The following is a 20,091-nucleotide window of genomic DNA, read 5'->3' on the forward strand; positions in this document are numbered from 1 at the left end:
TTTGGTTGTTTAAGAAAATGCGCCGAATTATCGTGAATACGTGAACGAGTAAAATCATTCAAAATCTCTTATCTCATCTTTTTGTAGAATGGGACTTTTTGAATTGTAATAACGCGAATGTTTAAATCGATCGTTCTTTTTGAGAACTTTGACAAAAAAATACAAGTCGAAATTTCATTCGATACGAAAGCGCACTCGATCACGTATGCGGTATTTCGGCCCCATTGTAATTTTTGAAATGACAGCTTGATGGCGAGAAGGCGGATTGTTTATACAAATGTGACTACTTGAAATTGTTTCGCCATGAAATTTTTGAGCACATGAAGACACTTAAATAAAGTATATGAACGACTTTCAGCAATAACTTCTATAGGTATAGCTCTTATAGATATGTATACATATATATATATATATATATATATATATATATATATATATATATATATATATATATATATATATATCTGCGTGCAGTAGTAGTTTTTCTTATTAGTCTAATCAAAGTGCGTTCAAACTTAAAAAAAAGAAGGCTTCCGTCCCCATTTTTGTGCTCCTACAGTTACTTTAAATAGTTTCTTTTTTCTTGCAAATTTTCCCATGAACTTCAATTTAGCCAGAAAACCATACGACAAACAAGTAAAAGCGTGAAAAGTTCGTCTGAAAGGAAACTCTTATACCCTCCACATTGGGTCGGATATGAAAAGTTGTTTGAATGACTTTCAAAGAAGGAGATCGATCAATTTATTTTCTTTGTATATATATATATATATATATATATATATATATATATATATATATATATATATATATATATATATATATATATATATATACAAAGAAAATAAATTGATCGATCTCCTTCTTTGAAAGTCATTCAAAGAACTTTTCATATCCGACCCAATGTGGAGGGTATAAGAGTTTCCTTTCAGACGAACTTTTCACGCTTTTACTTGTTTGTCGTATGGTTTTCTGGCTAAATTGAAGTTCATGGGAAAATTTGCAAGAAAAAAGAAACTATTTAAAGTAACTGTAGGAGCACAAAAATGGGGACGGAAGCCTTCTTTTTTTTAAGTTTGAACGCACTTTGATTAGACTAATAAGAAAAACTACTACTGCACGCAGATATATAATTAATACAATTTTGGAATTTTGTAAAAATGAGTTTGAAAGTATATTTTCCCAAAGAATTCGAATGAACAAAATAAAAATTGGTTTGACAAAAGTTAAACTTGTATTAAGTATTAATAATCTCCATTAAACATTTGTTGCTCTACAATAATACAAAATGACCACATGTGGTGAGTTGAATAAAATAGATAGGTAAAACAAAAACAGTTTCTATATATATGCATATAAAAATACGTGAGATAACACTGGGCTCTTAAAAGAACATATATCTTAATTTTCCTTAAAGGCAGGCAAAGTTTTGTTACATAGAAATATTTAAAAATGAGCTTTAACCGTGTTATTGGGATGGACAAGTTCGGGGCCCACGCCACCGGCCATCTTATGCACTAAAATGCCAACATCATACGCCAGACTTTCGCAATCCTGAATTAAGGGAAAGAGATTTCAATAAAATGTTGCAGTCTAAACTGGTCAATGTAACTTACCTCTTTTGTGGCTGCCTCAGCATATACTCTGACAACATCTTCTGTTCCTGATGGTCGTACAAACGAGCGACCTCGTTTGTAATTGGACACTGCTTGGTTTATGGCTTCCTGCAGACCCACAGGTGTAACACAGACGCGTTCCGAATCAGAGGTTGTTATAACATTACGATCTTGTACCTTTATCTTCAATTGTAAATTAGGCAAATCATCATAACAGGCTAGCCAATCAGCTACATCCCAACCTTTGTGATTGAGTATGGTTTCCACCAATAACATATCGGAAATGGCATCGCCAACAGTTTCATTTATTACATCGATTATCAGTAAAAACTTTTTCGCTTCTTCGTTCCCATCTTCGGCTGCTTTTTTGATTAAGTTTTTGGCATCATCACTAAATATTACCGTACCGTGGCCGTTTGCTTCAAAATACACACCTATATCGAATTCTAAGGCTTTGTGATGTAAATGTTTTACTCCGGTTGGCACACATGCTACAGGCACTTTTAATTTATTGACAATGTAATCTGTAGAAGCACCATTTGCATAGGCTGTTTGAACCAATCCCAATTTTAACTCTAGACTACATCGTTTAACCGTATCCATTAGAAAATCAGCTACCAGCGTTGCAATGCGATCACCATCCAATAAATGGAAGACCCCTTTGTCATCGGTAAAGAAGTAAACCACACGGTCCGCGTCCCCATCGACGCTGACGCATCGCGTGAACGGTTCAGCAATGGGCATATAGATAGGAGGCTTTTGAAGAACTTTAACATGATCTGCTCCACATTCGTGATTTATTTTACCATCGCCCTTGTTGAAAACTTCAACATTCAATGTGCTATTCATTCTCTTTATAAACTGCAACATCTTTCGTGCCCCTACGCCATTAGCACCATCAAACAACAAACGATTCTTATAATTGCCATTTTCCAGTTTATCTTCTCTTAGGGAATTAAATGCAGTTATGAGCTTGGAATAGTAGCCTTCCTCAGTGGGTTGTCCATAGGCGCATTTGGTATTAGCTGCAACAACAAAATAATGCACCATTGGTGTTGTGACAATACCGAACTCTTTCACATTCCCCTTTAACGCTATAACGCCATCGGCAACTGCCTTTAAGAGCCTTGGGCTATGATAGCGATTATCCATGCCGACATAAACATTTGACGAAGAACTAACATCTATGTTGTTTTCTCGAATAATTTTTCCAACCTGTGCTTCCAGCTCTTGGTCTGTTACATTGGCTAATTCCGTCGCAATGACTTCCCAACTTGGATCCAACATTTCACCTTTCGGATCAATGAGTTTAACACCGTTATCCGGTTCAGGATTGTGAGATGCAGTGATCATAACACCAATAACCGAACCGCCAAGTATACGGGATCTTAGTGTGGCTAATACGCCCATCCGAAACATAGTACTGTCCAAGTTTTCGGCCCTGTAAAATAGAAAGCAATTGTGAAAATTTTAGCATTAATAACATCGGTATCTGATTATAAGAAGTATACACGTTGGAAGGAACTCCTGATGATGCTATTGACTCGATGCAGCTTAGCCGACTAAAAATATAATAAGGCAGCAGGAACCCATGAGTTGTCGGCTTGGCTAATAAAGGCGTATGCGTAATCTTGATTGTATAATCTGAACAGAATTAAGTAAAGAGGAAGACAAACAAACTATGAGCAGGGATAACTATGAGCATTACACAGGCTGGAACTTTGAGCTTTAATCTGTGTGGTGTTCTTCGTTATCGCGAGAAGCTCAGCTGGGAGCTATCATGCGCTTCCACATGTTGCGGATAGTGTTCAAACGGAGTAGCTGCAACTGCAGTCGCGGACAATCAGCGATCGAGTGGAGAATCTCAGCGAGAGGCCTGGTGGCACCGGCTCTTGCTTAAATACTGAGTGCCTATGATGATCGATACGACAAGGCGAGTTATTGGAGCCTTTAAATAACCAATGACCATTATGTTCCCGCATTATGCTCGATACAAGGCGAATTATTTGCGCCTTTAAATAATCAAATGGCCATCATGTTCCCGCAGCGATCGGTGCTTTGGACCGGAACAAGCTTACTCACCTATAGGAGCTAGACGATGATCGCCACCTCCACATATAGACATGTGGCTAAGTCAGGGAAAAAAAACAGTAACACGTTCCCGCGGCGATTGGTCGTATAGATCGGAACAATCTTGCTCGCCTAAAAGGGCTTGACGAGGATCCCCATCCCCACATGCAAATGTGGCTACAATAACAGCAACACAACAAAAGGAAATTTGCCCATGAATATTCCTTTATATCACAGGGGCAGTTTAAGTGATCTAACGTGTAGTGCAAGAGGTCTAAAGTCAATAAATCAATATGGCCTTATCACTGTGTTTTTGGAACTGGAAAATTCAAGATCAACCAGTTATTCAGAATATACCTGATTCTGGTAAAGACCCCAAGGGAAATATATCGACAATTTTCATCTGTTTGTCGGCAACAAGTCTAATTATGACGGTCCCTAAAAGTATTTGAAGCCATGATTCATGCAATACTAACAAAGAGGATTGAAATTACAGAGAATTTTTTGTGCTCTCAAAATTTTACAAGAAATGTCAAGCTTATAGGTGTCGGTAAATATTTTATTTTTCTTCAAAGCAAGCAGCTCTGCCGAAAAAATTAAAAAAAATCAAATTTACAACAAAAAGAAAAGAAATAAAAGAAAGAAAGATACACACATTGAAATCTACGACTGCCGAACCCCTATTTACGTGCATTATGCCATAGTTTCATGTACGGGAAAGAAAATAATGCATATTTAGAATATGCAAACGACGCAAACTGCATGCCATTGAGAGCAGAATTCTGCTTGCGGCATGTTCTTAGAATATCTATATTCACAAGCGCCACCAACTATTCTACGAGCGAATTTAAAATTTGTTATCTATGATTCATGTAGCCTTTTTGAACTTCTCTTTAAATATTTGGTTCATACCACTCATTGGTATGATACAATTCTAACTTCACATTATTAATGGGATGCATATAGAAAATATGAGTATTTGATGGTATACCTTAAAGAGGAAGTTTGTGAATATAAGTATTGACAAATAGAAAATGGGCTCCTCCCTCTCCAATACTACGTAAGGTTTCAGCTTTACAGACTACAATTTCCGATCGTATATCAAATTATATGTTTGCTTTGAATGTTATCTCTTTAGAAAAAAGAAACCTTATCACTAACCAATGGTAAATGGTACAACCAAAGTGTGTATATTTCTTCACAGCAAGAATGATATTTATTCGACTATTTTTATAGAACAAGAAGGCAAGAATTGATTTATTTTTGAAATATGATTAGTAAATAGACTGATGACGTAAGGCCAGAGCAAGATCGGAAATGCACCCACTCCATGCACCGGTTACACATCACCGGATAAATTTTGTCTAGACCAATCGCATAAGACTTAATTTTGTAGTTCGATAGGACTAGCACATCTGAATTCGAATTTACCGTCACCTAGTCATTCACCACGCAGTTAGATGCATAGAAAGACGAACACGCAGGCAAATTGTGGGCCACTGTTAAGTCTCTCTCGAACCCCGGTAGACGGGACGACAGGACCTCAGTCACTTTTGGCGAGTTAACCGTGACTGATCCGAAGAGATGCGCCAGGTTGTTCAACCGTCAATTTATTGTGCATCCCGAGAGAGACAGGGCAAGGAGGAAAGCCATTCGCCGTATTCGTGGTCTCCGAGCCGATGAACAGCCATCACAATTTACCGTGGGCGAAGTTACGAATGTCATCCGTGGCGCCAAACCTTCCAAGGCGTTGGGCCCCGACGGAATCTCTACATTGATGCTGAAGAATCTGGATTTACCTGGAGTTGAGTACCTTACCACTGTCCTTAACCTGTCATTGAACACTCTTATAGTTCCCGATGTCTGGAAAATGGGCAGAGTGATCCCGCTACTGAAGCCTGGTAAAGACCCGAGTTTGGGGGAGTCGTACAGACCGATCTCCCTTCTCTCACCAGTGGCTAAGACGATTGAGGCATTACTCCTCCCGAGCCTCGTAGGAGAATTTCCATTCGCCGAGCATCAACACGGATTTCGGAGACTGCACAGCACAACAACAGCTTTGCATGCCATCACCACACACATTTGCCGTGGCTTCAATCAACCCAGGCCATGTGATAGGACGGTCCTCGTGGCACTGGACCTATCGAAGGCATTCGACACGGTCAGCCATGCCAAATTATTTGAGGACATCGCCAACACGTCCCTCCAGCCAGGCCTGAAACGTTGGGTCGCGAATTATCAAAACACCGTAGAGTGAAACAGGGAGTTCCCCAAGGTGGGGTGATATCTCCGGCTCTGTTTAACCTCTACCTATCCTCCATCCCACCTCCTCCAGACGGCATAGAGATCGTATCATATGCGGACGACTGTACGATCATGGCATCAGGCCCCCCACCCATTGATGACATCTGCGATAGGTTGAACGTCTACCTCAACGAGCTTGCCTCATATTTCGCTGCAAGAAATCTGAAGATATCCGCCACCAAATCTTCAGCCACACTGTTCACTACAAATACGCGTGAGGTGAATTCTGAGCTGACTGTGATGGTCGATGGAGAAATGATTCCGACCATCAAGTGTCCCAAAATACTTGGCGTCACATTTGACAGCTCCTACACTTTCTCCCCACATGCCACAGCAATCTGCAATAAAGTCAAAAGTAGAAACAAGGTCCTCAAGTCACTCGCTGGCAGCACTTGGGGTGCAGACAAAGAAACCTTGTTGACCACGTACAAAGCAATTGGCCAGTCTGTGGTAAGTTATGCAGCGCCAGTGTGGTCACGTCAACTTTGTGACACGCAATGGAATAATATTCAGATCTGTCAGAATGCCGCCCTCCGAACTGCGACGGGCTGTCTCCTTAGTTCTCATGTGGACCACCTCCATCAGGAGACAAAGATCCTACCAGTGCGAAGACATAACTACATGCTGTCTAAGCAATACCTTTTGGGCTGTTATCGCAGAAATCATCCAAATCATCATCTTATGGATAGATACCCACCGCCCAGAAGCCTTAAGGTTGATCTACACGATCTGGAGCGTGAGGTCGAGCGCTACAAGAGAGAACCTCTAGATCAAGCGGCATATCAAGCGGGTCTGAACAACATTCATGCAGACACGGTAGCAGACGCGTTAATTGGCTACCGAGTGAATGTAGTCCTTGGAGAACGACCGCCACCCATTGCACCCGAAGAAATCGACCTCCCCCGGCAAACCAGAGTGGTTCTGGCTCAATTACGTTCCGGCAGATGCAGCCGCCTCAATTCCCACAGAGCTAGGATTGATGCCGACGTGCAAGATGTATGTCCCGATTGTAACCAAGGACCGCACGATACACGTCACCTGTTTAACTGCCCGGCCAGACCCACTCGACTCAGACCCAGATCCCTGTGGACGCATCCCATCTAAGTCGCGGAGTTCCTGGGTCTTGACGCTCAACAGAATCAAGCAGACGAAAGATAGTACACAATAAACTGCTACAACAACAACAACAACAACATGCATAGAAAGAAAAATCAGCCGGTGCCGTGGGTATCTTAACAAAAGTTCGGTTGAGGTCGTCCTCATTCTTGTGGCAAAGATCAATAGCCTTGGTTTAATTTTACTTTCCATTACGTGACATTAACCACTCATAATTCATAAACATATTACAAAAAAAGGGGTTTCAATTACTTTACGTTACTCGTTCCAAATGATACGCAATCTAATTATTGAACGACTTTGGAAATTTTTTTCATTTGTATTGGCAAATTGCAGTATGAAGGGCTGATGTTATATTTCCAAGACCATGCCATTTCATGGTTATTTTGCATCCCGGCCGATACGGGATGACTAAGAGCACCACACAGGCTGGAACTTTGAGCTCCGACTTGTGTGGTGCCCATCGTTATCACGTGAAGCTTAGCTGAAAGCTACCGGGCGCGTCCACAGGTTGCGGATGGTGGAAAGCTTCGTTTCTATGCGGAGTAGCTGCAAATGCGGCCGCGGGCAGTCAGCGGTTTTCGAGAGGAGAGTCTCAGTGAGGAGTAAGGTGGCACTGGCTATTATTTAAATACTGAGTGCCAATGATACTCGAGATGACAAGGCGAGTTATTCGCGCCTTCAAATAACCATTGGCCAACATTGGATCTTGGAGCCATCGGCTCGCCACAACGAGGGATGCATGCAATCCCACAAAACCCATGCGGTTGGGGCGCTGGGACAGTAACCCACCCCCGGAAAACATAGAAGTACTATGAAAAACAAAGGAATAGTAAAAACGGATCCCCCAACGTTGACGACCCACGCAAACGAAAAAAGGACCATGATTTGCGCATCTGCACCAGGAATGTCCGCACTCTTTATAGAGAAGGTGCAGTATACGCGCTTGCGGATGTATTAGAGAAGTACAAGGCAGATATAACTGCCTTACAGGAAGTGCGATGGACTGGCAATGGCGTCACTAGAACACCAAACGGTGACGAACTATACTTGGCACCCGGTTGTACGTACCGGATTGACCCGATGGAGTTCTTCATCGGCAAGGGCTGCCGCCTCAGTATATAATACGCTGCTACAACAACAACAACAACGAACTATACTATAGCTGCCATAAAACGAGGCATGAATTTGGATGCGGATTTGTGGTTAGTCGGAGACTGAAACACCTTGTCCCCAGCTTTACTTCGATGGATGAGAGGCTAGCCACAATCCGCATAAAAGCCAAATTCTTCAACATCAGCCTCATTTGTGCCCATGCCCCCACAGGAGACAACGACGAACAGACCAAGGATATTTTCTACGAGCGCCTAGAGAGAGAATATGACCGCTGCCCCGCCCATGATATTAAAATCGTTCTGGGAGATTTTAATGCGAAAATAAGGAAGGAAGACATTTTTGGTCCAACAGTCTGAAAGTTTAGCCTCCACAAGATAATGTCCAGTAATGGGTTGAGGCTGATAGATTTCGCAGCGGCAAAAAGCATGGTAGTTAGTAGCACCATATGACCGCTGCCCCGCCCATGGTATTAAAATCGTTCTGGGAGATTTTAATGCGAAAATAAGGAAGGAAGACATTTTTGGTCCAACAGTCGGAAAGTTTACCCTCCACGAGATAATGTCCAGTAATGGGTTGAGACTGATAGATTTCGGAGCGGCAAAAAGCATGGTAGTTAGTAGCACCAGATTTCAACATAAAAATATTCACAAAGCCACATGGCTGTCACCCGATCAAATCACAAGAAACCAAATTGATCACGTTGTGATAGATGGAAGGCATTCACCCAGCGTATTAGATGTACTATCGATCCGTGGAGCGAATATAGATTCGGATCATTACCTTGTTGCAGCAAAGGTGTTCAAACGGGTACATGGCGAGGAAAGTACGATCTGACACTGCACGGAAGATGGACATTAAAAAGCTGCAAACACAATAAATGGCAGCGGCATACTCCACTCGACTGACCCAACTGCTTCATGAAAGCACTCCTTGTTCCTATGATATAATGGCGCAGTGGCAAACTATTGCCCGCTCCATGGAAAATGCCGCGAAATCCGTACTTGTATACCGGAAGCCTCCTCCAAAAAATCCATGGTACGACCAAGAGTGTCGAGATGCTACTGAAGCCAAGAATGCGGCATATAGAGCAACCCTGAAATCAGTAGCAACGCGCCAGATGAAGGAGAGGAATCGGGAGAAAAGGAGAGAGGAGAAACGTCTATTCCGCAGAAAGAAAAAGGAAATGGAAAGACGTGAGTGCGAGCGAATTGAGATGTACAGCAGTCAGAATTAAGTCCGGAAATTCTACCAAAGAATTAAACACCAAACCCATGGCTTGGGTGCAGGCATATCCTCCTGCAGAGACAAAGAAGGAAATCTGGTAACTTAAACACACAACATGCTGAGGATATGGAAAGAATATTTTACCCAACTGCTGGTGTCCGATGTTGGCAGCGAAGAGGATACCCCAGAACCAATCCCTGATGATGGTATAGAATGAGGTCCAAGTAGCAGTAACCCGATTAAAGAACAACAAGGCAGCAGGAACCGACGGGTTACCCGCTGAACTATTTAAGACTGGAGGCGACGCGCTGATAAGGCGTATGCATCAGCTTATCTGCGCAATCTGGCTAGAAGAACGCATACCCGATGATTGGAGCCTCAGCATACTATGTCCCGTACACAAGAAAGGAGACAAGACGGAATGTGCCAACTACAGAGGAATAAGTCTCCTCCCCATCGCCTACAAGATACTCTCGAGCGTACTGTGTGAAAGATTAAAACCCAAAGTAAATGAGATAATTGGGCCCTATCAATGCGGCTTTAGACCAGGCACATCCACCCTAGATCAGATATTCACAATGCGCCAAATCCTGGAAAAGACCCGAGAAGGACAAATTAACACCTACCATCTCCTTGTTGACTACAAAGCCGTCTTCAATACTCCTTTACGTTCAGGATGACACTTGCTGATACGCGTTCCTCAGTAAGAATAGGAAAGAATCTCTCCGAACCATTTAATACCAAACGAGGTTTCAGACAAGGAGACAGCCTATCGTGTGATCTCTTTGAAATAACCGTGACTGATCCGAAAAGTTGCGCCAGGTTCTTCAACCGTCAATTTATTGTGCATCCCGAGAAGACAGGGCAAGGAGGAGAGCCATTCGCCGTATTCGTGGTCTCCGAGCCGATGAACAGCCATCACAATTTACCATGGGCAAAGTTACGAATGTCATCCGTGGAGCCAAATCTAAGGCGTTGGGCCCCGACGGAATCTCTACATTGATGTTGAAGAATCTGGATTCACCTGGAGTTGAGTACCTTACCACTGTCCTCAACCTGTCATTGAACACTCTGATAGTATCCGATGTCTGGAAAATGGGCAGTGACCCCGCTACTGAAGCCTGGAAAAGACCCGAGTTTTGAGGAGTCGTACAGACCGATCTCCCTTCTCTCACCAGTGGCAAAGACGATTGAGGCACTACTCCTCCCGAGCCTCGTAGGAGAATTTCCATTCGCCGATCATCAACATGGATTTCGGAGACTGCACAGCACAACAACAGCTTTGCATGCCATCACCGCACACATTTACCGTGGCTTAAATCAGCCCAGGTCATGTGATAGGACGGTCCTCGTGGCACTGGACCTATCGAATGCATTCCACACGGTCAGCCATGCCACATTCTTTGAAGACATCGCCAACACGTCCCTCGAGCCAGGAATTTAGAGATAAGAAGTCGAAACACCGTAGAGTGAAACAGGGGGTTCCCCAGGTTGAGGTACTGTTAACCTCCACCTATCCTCCATTCCGCCACCTCCAGACGGCATAGAGATCGTATCATATGCGGACGATTGTACGTTCATGGCATCAGGCCCCCACCCATTGATGACATCTGCGATAGGTTGAACGTCTACCTCAACGAGCTTGCCTCATATTTCGCTGCAAGAAATCTGAAGATATCCGCCACCAAATCTTCAGCCACATTGTTCACTACAAATACGCGTGAGGTGAATACTGAGTTGACTGTGATGGTCTATGGAGAAATGATTCCGACCATCAAGTGTCCCAAAATACTTGGCATCACATTTGACAGCTCTTACACATTCTCCCCACATGCCACAGCAATCTGCGATAAAGTCAAAAGTAGAAACAAGGTCCTCAAGTCACTTGCTGGCAGCACTTGGAGTACAGACAAAGAAACCTTGTTGACCACGTACAAAGCAATTGGCCGGTCTGTGGTAAGTTATGCAGCGCCAGTGTGGTCTCGTCAACTTTGTGACACGCAATGGAATAATATTCAGATCTGTCAGAATGCCGCCCTCCGAACTGCGATGAGCTGTCTCCTCAGTTCTCATGTGGACCACCTCCATCAGGAGACAAAGATCCTACCAGTGCGAAGACATAACTACATGCTGTCCAAGCAATACCTTTTGGGCTGTTATCGCAGAAACCATCCAAATCATCATCTTGTGGATAGATTTGCACCGCCCAGAAGCCTTAAGGTAGATCTACACGATCTAGAGCGTGAGGTTCAGCGCTACAAGAGAGAACCGTTAGATCAAGCGGCATATCAAGCGGGTCTAAACAACATTCATGCAGACACGGTAGCAGATGCAGTAAATGGCTACCGGGTGAATGTAGTCCTTGGAGAACGACCGCCTCCCATTGCACCCGAAGAAATCGACCTCCCCCGGCAAACCAGAGTAGTTCTGGCTCAATTACGTTCCGGCAGATGCAGCCGCCTCAATTCCCACAGAGCCAGGATTGATGCCGACGTTCAAGATGTATGTCCCGATTGTAACCAGGGACCGCACGATACACGTCACCTGTTTAACTGCCCAGCCAAACCCACTCGACTCAGACGCACCCCATCTTAGTCGCAGAGTTCCTGGGTCTTGACACTCAACAGAATCAAGCAGACGAAAGATAGAACACAATAAACTGCTACAACAACAACAACAATCACAAGAGAGCACATGCTACTCGCCTATGTCGACAATATCGATATCATAGGTGGGTCACCGGAAGTAGTACCTGCAGCCTTTGAAAGAATCGAAAGAGAGTCAGTGAAAATGGGTATGGCAGTAAATGGAGATAAGACGAAATGGGTGGTTTCAACTCCCAAAAAGCCTTGCACAACCGAGCAGATAAAAAAAATTGAGAAAGTTGGGAACCACAACTTTGAGGTAGTCAGTAACTTTATCTACCTCGGCACCGCCGTAACCGAAACGAATGACACCAGTTTTGAGATAAAGCGAAGAATAATACTGGCAAACAGATGCTACTTTAGACTAAGTAAGCAGTTTAGAAACAAGGCTACCTCTCGACAGATGAAGACTACACTTTACAAGACACTGATACTACCCGTGCTGTTATATGGTTCTGAAGCATAGGTACTTGTAAAAGCAGATGAGAGAAAGATTCTTCGTAAAATATATGGACCAGTTTGGGTTAACGGAGAATATAGGCGACGTATGAACCACGAGCTGTATGACGACGATAGCATAGTTACACGCATCAAAATACAACGGCTGCGTTGGCTAGGTCATGTTGTCAGAATGGATGAAGAAGCTCCAGCAAAGAAGTCTTTTGAAGGCAACACGGTGGTACACGCAAACCGGGAAGACCAAAAGACCGATGGAAAGATCAAGTTGTGGGAGACACCTCGAAACTTGGTGTCAGAGATTTTAGAATGACCGCAGAAGATCGAGGCGCTTGAAACGCTTTCTACGTTCGGCTAGTGGAACAAATATTCTGTCATAGCCAATTAAAGTAAAGTAAGTAAAGGTTATTTTGCATAAGTCAACAATGTTCCAAATCACCTGCATCCCTGCATTTCTATAGCCATTTTGACCACTTCAGGTCTTGTGATAACTATTGGAAAGTACTATTGGTTCAATAAAAACGAGGCTAATATGGTTGTGCTAAGATCACACTTGATAGGTGCCACACTGTAACATGCTGCACCCAGCGGTCGGTGTTTATCATTTACATTTCTTGTGTTTTTTGTTTCCATTGTGGCGGGTTGAGGTGGTAAAACAGCTTATATCTGAGAAAAGTAAAAGTGCTATGAACACATTCCAGTTGTTGTCGTGTTGTTGTTGCAGCAGCAACAACAGAAACCAGACCACTTGGCATTTTATTCAGTTCATGAATATTATTTTTGAATTCATGGATGTATTGGTTGATTTTCTTGCTTCTTTGTACATTGTAGTTATTTAATGTGTAGTTGGAATTTTATGGAACAGATTGATTAAATTGATTTTCTCTTTTATATATACACATAAGTGTAGTAAATTTTTTAATCGCTGCGCCTTCATATGTAACTAATGTAAATAAACTTCTATAAATAGATTTTGACAATTAGCCGGTTATATATTTCCCAATTGGGGAAACACCTACATAGATGACGAAGATTTTTTCATTAAACATATTTTACTTACTTGCCACGAAATCCGGCTGTTCCATATTGTATGGGATCATTTGATTTCTTCGGGTACATTTCCCGAGCAAATGCATAAACAGTTCTTAAATTTATAGACATTATTTTTAGATTAATGTATGATACAACAAAACTAAAGTTTTATAGAGGATATCGTGTGAAGATTTCCTCTTTATGATTTTTTCGTAACTTCCGACCCGACCCCGACAAACTAAACAAATGCATCTAATTGGTCGATATAAACTGACACATATGTAAGAAGTTGACAGCCAAGTACAAAGAGCGTGGACTTGCCTAAAAGGCGACGTTGACAGCGTAATAGTGCTTTTGCCGCAGTGTTGCTCTTTAAAAAAAAAAAACCGAAATTGAATTCAATTAATTGGGTCGTTTTATTTACCAGTCTAGCGGATTCGCTAGCTTCAGCGCAGTATGCACTCTGGCAAAATATTCGTTAGCATAAGAAATGCACTGAAATATCCCAAACGAAATTTTCGTTACCGCAAATTTTGTTTGTAGGTACGCAGCTCAAATAATTTTTTTGCCACTTTTTGCGACTGACTTCGACTTTTCACACGAATAACTGTCAAAACGCACTATAAAAAAATGGTGACGAAGATAATGCAAACACATTCCGTACAAGTGGTACTAAGTTCTGTGAGCAAAATAGTAGCGACATGTCGCTGCATTACGCACAGTTTTAATTGCATATGTAATTAAATGCTCACGAAATGGGCCTAATCATGACATAATTACCAGGTAGTGTACCGTAAGCAACTGAGTACAATTTTTTCTCGGGAAGTGCACTATCTGTCAACGAGTTTTGGCTGCATGTGTGTATTATAGTTAAGAACCATACAGTCTAGCGGATTCGCTAACATAAGAAATGCACTGTCATATCCCAAACGAAATTATCGTTACCGAAAATTTTGTTTGTAGGTACGCAGCTCGAATAAAACTTTTTTTCCACTTTTCGTGACTGACATCGACCTTTCACACGAACAACTGTCAAAACGCATTAAAAAATGGTGACGAAGATAATGCAAAAACATTCCGCAGAAGTGGTACTGAGTTCTGTGAGCAAAATAGTAGCGACATGTCGCTGCATTACGCACAGTTTTAATTGCAAATGTAAATAAATACTCACGAAATGGGCCGAAACAACTCTGCTTCAATACTGTTTTCTTTGTTGTTATTTGACTTTTGTATGCGTTCTGACAAAGACAATAGTCCGTCGGATTTCGCAATAATTTAAAAGGCATTTTCGCTGTGAGTTAAGTCAGTGCTAGGCTTTAGCGAAAAAATCCGCTTAATGGGTAAATAAACACAGCTAATATAGCCCTCCAAAAAAATTAAATCGTTTAAATTAAACAATTCAGCTACCTGGCGCGTCCACAGGTTGCGGATAGTGGAATGCTCCAAATGGAGTAGCTGCAATGGCAGTGACGGTCAATCAGCGGTATCGAGCGGAGAGTCTCAGTGAGAGGCCGGGCGGCACCGGCTCTCGCACAAATACTGAGTGCCTATGATCAAGATATATTCATTTACAGGTAGTGACAGTTGTCCAAAAACAAAATATTGAGTGCACTATCTGTCAAAATCAGTGACAAGTGCAACTCTGATTTTGAATACGTTACTAGTTCGCGCCATTTTTCGTTTCGTTTAGTTTGTTTGTGTAATGTTTCTTAACTATAATATATACATCCAACCAAAACTCGTTGACAGATAGTGCACTTCGTGAGAAAAAATTGTACTCAGCTGTTTACGGTACTTTACCTGGTAATTATGTCATGCCTTTGATGCCCTAGGCGAGTTATTGGCGCCTTTAAATAACCAATGGCCATCATGTTTCCGCGGCGATCGGTTCCAGACCGAGCTTGCTCACCTACAGGAGCTTGACGAGGATCGCCACCTCCACATTGAAATGTGGCTACAACGACAACAAACAATTTTCAATTTTGACGACTATAAATACTACTTCACACGTTGAAGTTGAAAATTTGCTAACTTTTCCGCTCTGCTTTTGCGTGCAGAGTTGCATTTCTGCAACACGCCTCTCAAAACAAAGCTCAAAGCGGTCATTCTGTTTCGGCCTTTAGTTTTTCTAGTTCTGTGTCACTAGATTGGATTACTCGACTAACTCAAATATCTGTCTAAAATAAAAATAAATATAAAGTGACAATGAATTATGCAAACTGACTGTAGGTTTAAGGAACACGAATCTGAAGTCCGTTTTTCGGCAAAGGCCCCTCAACTCACCTAGGGACCAAAACCCCCTCTTGGGGGAAGTGCTCCCCCTTAAGCAATACGAGTATCAAATGAGAAGTTTTTAGCAAGTAGTTTATGAATCTGCAAACATATGTCTAAAAATTGGACCCGGGAAAAACACTCGGGGTCTTGGGAATTTTGAAACCTGTTAATATAGGCAATTATGGTATCAAATAAAATTTATTAGATCTTTACCTACTCCTTCATACCTTTGTATTCAGTACCCTAGGGGTACCCTGGTTCCAATTCTTAAAAATTTTTTTTTGCATATTGGTAATTTACTTACTAAAACCTTTTATTTGATACCCATATTACCTATGGTAACAAGGTTCGAAATCCTCAAGATGGGGTTTTTGGACTCCAGGGGGCCCAGGGCCTTTGCTCCAAAACATACCACGTCTGCATACCCAATTTCAACGAAATCGAAGATGCGCCTTATAAAGTGCAGTTTTGTCCATTGATGACACGATTTGCAATCAAAAATTCAGCGTATTTTTTGATGATGTATATTCATTTATATATTTTGAAAAATATCAATTATACAAATGTGCTGTAAAATACAATTTATTGGACGGATTATCAATTATACTAAAACAATAAAACATAATCTATGGGACGGAATTTGTAAATAGTGTAAAATATTTTTAAAAGGCACTTTTATAATTGACAATTCTATAGTAGTTAATAAGTCCTACAATGAACTGATACAAGGTAGACGTATCGCTATTGAAACTTCATTCCTAATAATTTTCTTAAATATGTCAATTGTATTAAACTGTCTCTTATTCAATAAAAGGTAAAAAATATTTTGTGCTGTGTAGAGTGAACGACTTTGTACCTAAAGCTATTCAACTATGATACATGCTTTTCCCAGCATTTTGTATGCATATGCTTAACTTATCGTCATAGATCTTTAAAACTGTTTTGGAATGTTTCGTTTCAAACTAGAAGATAAAAAATTTCGATTTAAAAAGAGATTCTTAATGTTAATAACGGTATTATCAAAACCAATAATATCGAAAGAGACGCCGAGATTTTCATGGAACCAGCATTACAATCGGTTATACGTCTGGCTCTCATAAAATCGCTGCCTAAATAAATGTCATAGCGCCGTTGATTAGGGGGAATAATTTTCAATTGACGAGTTGCATCTTGGAAGATAAGGTCGTAGTAATTGATTGGGGAGGTGAACATACTAAAACTAAATGCATCGACATTCTTACGACCATAAAGTTGCTGAGCATATGTTAGAAGGTTTATGTAGGCATTAATTTGCGTTTCATTATATTGCATGCCACCACGTGTTACTATTGCATTTGCTTTAACTTTGCCCAAATTACATCTCTTATAGTCTTGTAGTTCGGCACGCTTGCCGTCAGTACATAGCAGTTCAAAATCGTCATTTAAGGTGTTTCGTGCCCACCACTCTTTACGTTTTCCACCTGTACTTTCCATAACTGTTGTATGTTTCATGAAGGCCACTTGACCTCCACCCTCTACTAAGCAACGGAATGCTCCAGTGTGCCCATAATAGTCTTCGGAAGCATCTCGACGGCAATATCGGTAGCTGGTCCCATGACAGAGATCGCACATACTGTCATAAGGAACTCCAGTATTATATTCATTACTTATGGCACCGGGAATACAAGATTTGGTAAAGTATTCAGCTGCAGCTCTTACCGAATCGCAACCATAGGGTCTAATCCAACCATTGGAAATCATGTATGCCATTGGGTAGGTCCACCCAGCAGCAGTATTTATACCTGTATGACAAGTATATTTACCCTTTAAATACGTCAATTCGGTATCACGATCTTCCTCTTTGGCCACAGCTACCACATAGTATTCGGGTTCCCCAAGATTATAGACTTCAGACATAAAAGGAATCAAATCAAATTTTAATCCTCCGGTGTATACATCGCCGGCATCAAAAACTGCTATATCGGCTTTGCCCGATTGTATCCATTGCATGCAATTTATGTGGGAATGCATTTTCTTGCAGATCAACTCCGGCTTTAAAATTTGTGCCCTCAAAGCAGTCTGAAAAAAACCATGTTACTCCACTCGTATAGATTGTTTACAACATTTTCATACTCACCCTCATTTTAATGCATTTATCCATTTCCGGGTCTGATGTTACACATAATGTCATAGCAGACACAGGACACTCGCGTAGGCCGTATATATAATCAATAGAACTATGCAAATATTTACTAAATGATTGATCATCTTCGTTTATAACGGCCAATGATTTAGCTACATCCTGTAAGGAGATGGATAGACTCATTTATGCAATGCTTTAATTTTAAAATTTGTACTCACTTGAAACAACAAGTTCGTTTTTCCATAACGCTTAGATTCAAAAATACGGAACTTTTCATATGTTACGGATTCATTAAAAACTTCCGTGCGTTCAGTAGAGAAACTGCTATCTAAACGATCATTGCGTCCACTGTTTGGATTTCGATTACGGTTATAGGGGTCGTAGGAATTCGAATTGTAATTATAGTTGTTGTCGTAGGGCTCGTAGGGATTGTTGCGACCATAATTATTGTTATTATCGTTGTTGTAGTTGATGCCCCGATTTCCTGTCAACCCTTGGTTTTGAGGCTCTTCCTTCAAGCCATCAGAATAAAGCTCCATAATTTTCTTCAGAAATTGCTGATATTTTTTTCGTTCCAAAGCATTGCGGGCTGAAGAAGTGACAATTGCATCGGAGGGTATAAGACCCCAGTTACATTGCCGGAATTCAGAAACAGGTACACGGCGTCCATCGCGACATAGCAATTGAAATCGTTCTGGTGACAAGGTTTCTGAAATAAAACAAGTCTCTTGAATAAGAGAAATTTTTAAGCAAACCAATGTATAGTATTACTAAATTCAGGACTCTGTAACATTTCAAAAACCGTTGAATCACGTAAAAATGCAATATCGCCAGCCTCGAGTAAACAACGGAAGGCTCCATCGTATCCAAAGTAGGGATCTGAAGCAGAGCAGCGTCCTATTGGAACTTTCCCAGTGCACAACGTGCACAATCTGAAAAATCGAACCACTAGTCAAAACGATACCCCAAGTACATCTACACAAGAATCTTACTTATCTGAGTTGTCACCAATTGGATTGTATTTATCTCTCAAAGAGTAAACAGCACAGGAATCGTTAAAGTAGTTCGCCGCGGTTTTTACCTGATTATTACAATCCACAACTTCCATACCACCTTCTCGTTGTAGCTAAAAATAAAAAAACGATCAACAACTTATTTGAACGATCAACAATATATGGACTCCTATTATCATACCGTATAAATGGGGACAATCCATCCAGCCATACTTCCTACCCAGGGAAAACATGCTCGCTTTTTCCGCAGTTCTCTTAAACTTGTTACATCTGGCAAAGTGCCAGCCTTAACAACGGCCACCGAATGATAGTTTGTAAATCCACCTTCGAATTTTTCTTGCATCAGCGGTATCAGGGAATTGTAACGGCCGGCCGTGAAAACATCTCCAGCATCCAATGTGGTTATGTGGGCATTTTCATGATCAATATGATGAATACACTCATCGGCGCTGTAAGCCATAAAACATGTTAGATTGAGTAAAGCGTCATCAAACAAGGCACGATCTCGTTCAATTGCAACTGTTAAATTTTGACATTTGTATTGTTCCGCTTGACTTTTTGTGCACCAGATGACATGGTTAACTTTCTGTTCGCTGAAATCGTATTGAGCTTAAAGGAAACAAAATAAATTCCATTATGTTATATTAACTCTATCTAGCATTGCTGTGATTTTGGAGAAACGAATTTTTAGACTTAAATATGATATTCTATTGCCACAATTTTAGGCCAAATCCCCAAGTACTTAATTGTAATACAACGCCCTTATTTCATTAACTTCATAATATGCTCTTACCTTTTATGAAACCTAAAAGTCCCACAAGAACAACAAACGTCAATTTTTCAAACATATTTACGTTAAGTTCTAAAAATTGCTAAACTAAAACATATTTTTATAAACAAAATTAAATCGAAAAACTAAATATTTAAGGCACGCCCAATAAATAATGATGAATAAACAAGACACAAGAAAAAAACAATAATGCCAGACAGCGAGATAACTGTAGTAGGAGTTACCATATCTACAATATCAAACCGCTAATTCAGAGATTGTGCTCTCTTGACATGGGAAATATACAAATTATGCAATTTTTATGCATGAATCACAA

The 20,091-nt window shown here is 41.1% G+C and overlaps 2 protein-coding genes across 2 annotated transcripts; both read right to left on the minus strand.

Moving 5' to 3' along the window:
* Window positions 1-1,208: 1,208 nt before the first annotated feature.
* LOC106093546 (phosphoacetylglucosamine mutase) lies at window positions 1,209-13,839 on the minus strand. The gene is made up of 3 exons (XM_059360412.1): window positions 13,605-13,839; window positions 1,614-3,054; window positions 1,209-1,551 (listed from the first exon to the last, which is right to left on the minus strand). The coding sequence occupies exons 1-3, from the start codon at window positions 13,703-13,705 to the stop codon at window positions 1,444-1,446; spliced, it is 1,650 nt and encodes a 549-aa protein (XP_059216395.1). The 5' UTR covers window positions 13,706-13,839; the 3' UTR covers window positions 1,209-1,443.
* Window positions 13,840-16,387: 2,548 nt separating this feature from the next.
* On the minus strand, window positions 16,388-19,965 carry LOC106086435 (transferrin 2). Its single transcript, XM_013251116.2, has 7 exons — window positions 19,779-19,965; window positions 19,167-19,594; window positions 18,965-19,098; window positions 18,744-18,904; window positions 18,191-18,681; window positions 17,967-18,131; window positions 16,388-17,908 (listed from the first exon to the last, which is right to left on the minus strand). The coding sequence occupies exons 1-7, from the start codon at window positions 19,831-19,833 to the stop codon at window positions 16,835-16,837; spliced, it is 2,508 nt and encodes an 835-aa protein (XP_013106570.2). The 5' UTR covers window positions 19,834-19,965; the 3' UTR covers window positions 16,388-16,834.
* Window positions 19,966-20,091: the final 126 nt, after the last annotated feature.

The sequence above is a fragment of the Stomoxys calcitrans genome, chromosome 1 (genome assembly GCF_963082655.1).
Source record: "Stomoxys calcitrans chromosome 1, idStoCalc2.1, whole genome shotgun sequence".
Taxonomy (NCBI): domain Eukaryota; kingdom Metazoa; phylum Arthropoda; class Insecta; order Diptera; family Muscidae; genus Stomoxys; species Stomoxys calcitrans.